General features: G+C 38.1%; 1 protein-coding gene across 1 annotated transcript; it reads right to left on the bottom strand.

Annotated features, from left to right (window-relative positions):
* Positions 1 to 4750, bottom strand: SMCO1 (single-pass membrane protein with coiled-coil domains 1). Its single transcript, XM_054575138.1, has 3 exons — positions 4510 to 4750; positions 1395 to 1544; positions 1 to 950 (listed from the first exon to the last, which is right to left on the bottom strand). Exons 2-3 carry the CDS (start codon positions 1448 to 1450, stop codon positions 506 to 508), a joined length of 501 nt encoding a protein of 166 aa, XP_054431113.1. The 5' UTR covers positions 1451 to 1544; positions 4510 to 4750; the 3' UTR covers positions 1 to 505.
* Between the last annotated feature and the right edge of the window lie 1250 nt (positions 4751 to 6000).

Genomic DNA, 6000 nt, shown 5'->3' with positions numbered 1-6000 from the left:
TTTTTATTGAGGTTTTGTCTTTTAATAGATAATACATTCACATTGTTCAACATTTAAAATCTACATGTGGATTAACAGTAAAAAGACTTCCTCCTACTTTTAATCCCCTAGCTCTAGTTTCCTTCCCTAAGACAACCAATATTATCACGTTCTTATGTACTCTCCAGAAGAAGTTTATAAACTTTCTGGATATATTAGCTTATATATATGTATGTATGTATTTGTGTTTCTCCCTTTTTACATTTAACAATATGTATTGGAAATATTTTCAAACAGCACATCTTTGTGATAACCCCATATCATTCATTATATAATAACACAGAGATTCTTCATTTTCACATGGCTACACAGAAAGTACCCATGGTATCAATTTATCATAATTTCTCTAATAGTCCCCCAACTTTTGCTATAAAAATAAGTCCATAACAAAATTGTATATACACATTCTTCCCCATTTGCAAGATTGATTACTGAAAGTAGAATAGCTAGGTCATAAGGTAACAGGTTAGTTTTTGACTGTTGGTATCAACTCTTTTAGGGATGACTTTTGTTCTTCAGAGGCTGCCACTGCTTTCCCCTTGTCAATGAGCTGAACAGCTCTCAGCAAACTATCCTGCAGAGCCCGGTTCTTTACCATGTTTGTGACCATGAAAGTGGCATCCCTAATGTACACCCGTCTCACTTTGGCACTGTAGTGTTCTGCCTTGTTACCGTGTGCAATAAAGAAGGTACAAAGTGCTAAGATATCTCCTTCTTGCAGCCCACACTCCTCCAGCACAGACTCCCACACACCTCTAATGCACTTGTTCTTGGCTTTTCGTCTAAGGACAGAGGCTAAGGTGGGAAGACCTCTTACCAGGTCTGGCAGCTTCTCAAGTACACGAGTGTGCAAGCAGATGAGTACTTCAATGACATAGCTATATATAATATTCAATTCCATTGAAGTGAACCTACAAAAAAAGGAAGAGCTGCTAAAGCAGTAGAACACTTTATGTTCAACTATTAGGATAACTCAGAGAAGTACAAACACACTAGGAGAACCAACTATTCTATTTCAGAAAATACTTTAGAAATTAAGACCTGTACTAAACTGGATACCTTAATTCTCTGGCTACTCATACTATAAGTTTCTCAATTGCAGAGGAGTTATATTGTCCATCTCTGCATTTGTAAGACTTTGACAAGCAAGAGACTGTGATGAGATGAGTACCACAGTGCCTGACATGTAAACAGATTAATCTCCAATTAATCTTTTTTGAATGAATGAACCTAAGAATATGTGATCGCTTCATGATCCATTGCTGGAACCATATTAAGAAATTCAATTTTAGAATGACCATTGTAAGTTCTCACAATGCCACAGGACTCCACTGATTTTTCCCTTGGATACTCACTTGAGTGCCAAAACTGCTGTCCACAGCTCATCTTGGGCTGCTTGGCTTGCCAACATCTTGCTATGATGTTCAAATTTTTGTGTCAGATTATCCTTGGTGAAGTCTAGTTGTTTAAACTGTGCTTTTACAGCTTGGAGTTTGTGGTCTAATCTATAGGATAAAAGAATCAAAGTTTAGTTTTTAGGTCAGGGGACAAAATTAAGGTGATGCCTAAGATGAGGTTATGTTATTCATAAACACTACTATTTGGGTAGCTATTTACCATTCTTTCTTTCCATCATCCTGTTTCTTGCATTCCTTTTTTTAAATCATATTTTATTTTATTTTTAAAATTCTTTTATTGTTCTATTACAGTTGTCCCCATTACTCTCCCCTGCCTTACCCACCCCCACCTCCCACATCCAATCTGCCCCCTTCCACATTCTTTATACAGGGTCCTTTGTACATGTTCCTTAACTTGGCCCTTCCCCTTCTTTCCCGGGTTATCTCCCTTCCCTCTCCCCTCTGGTCACTGTCAATTTGTTCTTTATTTTCATGTCTCTGGTTCTATTTTGCTCTCTTGTTTGTTTTGTTGATTAGGTTCCACATATAGATGAGATCATATGGTATTTGTCTTTCACTGCCTGGCTTATTTCACTTAGCATAATACTCTCCAGTTTCATCCATGCTGTTCTTATATTGCCAAATTTTTGAATTGTCTACTTGAATTCATCTGACATGTTTTGTCTGTGTATTATACTTTAAAAAACATTTATATACAAGCATTACTTTGAGTTTCACAATAACCATAAGAAGTGAAGCAGTCATTTTACACATAAAGAAATTGTGTATCAGAAAGATTGAGACCTAAGGTCATATAGCTAGCTAGTGCAGGAATCAGTATTTAATAAAACAGCTTTCTCTACCCTATTCTGACTGCTCAAATCCTAGCCTTTTTTTAAGGCTTAGCTCAAATTCCACTGCCTGCTTAACTCCCCCCGCCCCACCCCTGCCCCAGCCTTTCTACCTAGTGATCTCCACCCTGCTTACTTCATTCTCACACGGACTACCTCTATCACCTGTCACTTCCCACCCTCTGCTTTATTTTTAGAGTTACTCTTCTTGAACAAAATTGTAAACTCTTAGAGGGAGGGGTTAGAGACCATTTCTTGCATCTTTATACCTGTCTCTCAGCACCTAGCAGAGGACTTACACAGAAGTAATAAAATATGTCTTGTATGATTGAAATCTGCAATGTGAATGAGATGCTGAGCTTAGTAACCAAAGGGGATTTGAGTAGCTCTGAACAGCACTAATCATGAGAGAGCACTGTAGCAGTGGAATTATGTGTAAGTGAACCACAAAGAAACTTGCCTGAAGCCACCCACGTTGCCTTTCATGAAGGAAATGATACACAAACACAGGCCACTTCCCTGAGCTTCTATGTCCCCAATGACCTGAATACTGTTGTAATTGCCCAGGTTCTAATCTTGACCTTTCTCTCAAGGCTAATTCAGCTGCAAGTACCTTCTCTCGCCTAAGCTCTAGACCTGTATCTTTAACTATGTTTTGTACATTTATACCTGAATGGGATGTCAAATTAAACTGACCTACATTGAACCTACTAAATAGAATGTTCCCACTGCTATTTACATATAGATAAGGCTCAGTATGAAGTGTATATTTTGTAGGAGTATAAGCCTGCATGACCTAATATGCTGGCAATCTCTGTCTATACACTAAAACCATGTTATCTAGCATACTGTTTGTATTAATTTTTAGACCATAGGTTATATCTAGCTTGAACTGTAGAGAGGAACTCTAGCTTGTCAATCTATATAAAAGTTTATAATTGCAGCAGTTCTTTGGAGTCCTCTCACCAAAAGCCATCCCCAGACCATTCCAAATAAATCCTGAAGAATGTGTCTGCAGATTTGAATTTGTTTTCTACTATAATTCCTCAGCTTAATTAACGACATCACCATCTATTCAATTGCTTGAACTAGAAATCTCAGAATAATTCTCCACCCCACCCCCGCATTAATGTCTTTAAACTGCCCCTTTTCTCCATCTCTCCTAAACCAGTTAATCATCATCTTTCACATGGACCTAGGATTACAGTAGCCTAGCTGGATCCCTGCCTTCAATTTCTGTCACCTCCAGTCTATCCTCTAGAAATATGCTCTTGAAACACACTTCTGATCACATGCTTCAACTGACTATATACCTTTTATGCCACCCTGACTTGCCCAGTGATGTCATTAGAGCCAAGTTGGATCTCCTCAGCAGGAAACAAAGTCCTTTGCCCTATGCTCCCATCTTCTGCCACTCCTCTTCCAGCCTACTCCCCAGTTACTTGAGGCATCTAGCTGCCGACTGAATAGAGTATGCGATTCCAAGCTCTGTGGCTTACATGCACTGCTTCGCTAGCCTGGAGTTCCTTCCCATATTCTTATTTCTCATAAACTCCTACTCACACTTTAAGACCCAGCTTAAATGTCTATGAATAGTTCCCCCTCCTAGTGTCAAAAGCAAAATTAATTGATCCTCTCTTCATGCTCTCATAGTTCTTTAAAAACATAATCATTATATGGTAATCACATTAAACCTTAAGTATTTTTGAAGACTTTTGTAATCCCTACAGGCCGTGAGTTTCTTCAGGATAGAAATCATGTTTTACTCATTTTTGTATACTACTATATACCACATGCATTAATTGAATGGAATTATTGCACCTGGGAATAAATTTTTCATTATTTACTTTTTCTTTTTACCTAGAAGATTTAAATTACTTTATTTACCTTTTTTCTTTCTTTCTTTCTTTCTTTCTTTCTTTCTTTCTTTCTTTCTTTCTTTCTTTCTTTCTTTCTTTCTTTTTTTTAGAGAGAGAAAGAGAAACAGCAATTTGTTGTTCCACTTATTTATGCATTCATTGGTTGATTCTTGTACATGCCCTGACTAATGATCAAACATGCAACCTTCCATAGTTGGACAATGCTCTAACTAATTGAGCTATCTGGCCAGGGCAAGACTTAAACCACTTTAACAGAGATAGAATTCTAATTGGCATTTTTGTAGTTCTTTCCCTATTTTTATTCCTGACACTTCCCTAACCCATCTTCCCAGAAAAGCAGACCTATGCCTGTTCCCTCCCGGTAGCTCTTAGCAACCTTTTCATCGCGGCCTTCAAGGATATCAGGGTTGTGGTTTCATTGTTCATCTTCTTAAGGCAAAATGAAAGGAAACAAAAGTAAAACAAAAGCCCAACAGAGGTTTGAATCCAGGCTTTTCTGTTCTCTTCCACTCAGCAACAGGCAGCAGCAGCACAAGTATTCAATCTAAATTCTGCCTGAAAGGTCACGTCAGTACAAGAAGCTTTTAATAGCCTGTACATCCAAATATAGTTTCAAAGAACTGATCATGAGAACACAGTTGTCTGAAATGCACCATAATATTTGCCTTTGAAAATGAGCTGTAGTACATCAGCATAGCACAACAGACAGATGTAATTGCGGTTCTATACATATTTTGGTAAAAGTATATACAAATATACAAATGTAGACATATAGTAGGATTTAATTTGATGGAAATATTACTCTCGGACTTTAACAACTAAATTATTCAATTATCATCTAAATTAGGTTTAAAGGAAGACCCAGGCCTTTTATGATGTATTAGATCAACACTAAAAATCTAACCATCTTTAGAAATGAATAAATTTTTATTGAGAGTATCTAGTATTAGATTAGGAAGTGGAAATTAAAACCAATACAAAACAGTATTCCTGAATGTAAGGGATTTAAACTCTAACTGGGGAGATAGAACATTACTTAAAAAAGAAAATGTGTATAAAATGTTGTATGCTAAATAGGTACAGACCATAAAAATAACAGATGATGAGAGTAGGTGGTAATTAAAGAATAGGTTGTACTAACAAACTCATAGATGATTCATGTATTAAAAGTTTCCTTATAAGTATTTTATAGACATCAGCGGTTGCAGCTCCTTCTTAACCAAAGAACGACCCTGACCACAAGAAAATGGGTAAGCATCAGCGACTCATGTCAGGACAAGCAGAAACACTGCTTGCACGTCTTCCTTGCAGATAATTAGCAGAGAAACTGTGAACAGAGCAATGAAGCTACATGATGTGGCATGCAGGAAATAACATTGAAACCACCTGAGTAGAGCTGCGAAACTGCACATCACCAGAAATTCCTTAGTTCCCTTCTTCCCACGGTTCCCTTATGTACACTAGCCAGGATGCCTGAGATGATAAAATGGCCTTTGACAAGAGTCCCCCATCTTCCAGGTTGCTGGCACCTGAATAAAACCACTTTCCTTTACATCAGCACCTGCCTCTCAAGTATTGACTTTCGAAGCAGCAGGCAGCTGGACCTGTATTTGGTTACAGTTTTTGGCAGCCCAGCCAGGACAATATGGACCCTAGTAAGGACCAGATGGCCCAATAAGGGGTCCTCCCTGCTTGTGGGAGGCTGGCCTCATTTACATGCTTTGCTGGGTGAAAGGAAACAGGTTACTGGTGGGTTGATGACCCCAAAGTGGTAAAGTCCCTTGTATGCACAACTAGGAGCCCTCAGCCCCACCATCTGGGTTCTTTGAACTG

The sequence above is a fragment of the Pteronotus mesoamericanus genome, unplaced genomic scaffold (assembly GCF_021234165.1).
Source record: "Pteronotus mesoamericanus isolate MK-2021 breed Mesoamerican mustached bat unplaced genomic scaffold, CSHL_Meso_final contig_27, whole genome shotgun sequence".
In the NCBI taxonomy this organism is placed as follows: domain Eukaryota; kingdom Metazoa; phylum Chordata; class Mammalia; order Chiroptera; family Mormoopidae; genus Pteronotus; species Pteronotus mesoamericanus.
This window is presented reverse-complemented; position numbering and strand designations above follow the sequence as displayed.

Excerpts from the sequence above, each read along its gene's own strand:
- SMCO1 (XM_054575138.1), bottom strand. The coding sequence starts at position 1,450 with ATGTTGGCAAGCCAAGCAGCCCAAGATGAGCTGTGGACAGCAGTTTTG. Across the intron at positions 951-1,394 it reads ACAGCAGTTTTGGCACTCAA|GTTCACTTCAATGGAATTGA; the intron begins GTGAGTATCCAA and ends CTTTTTTTGTAG.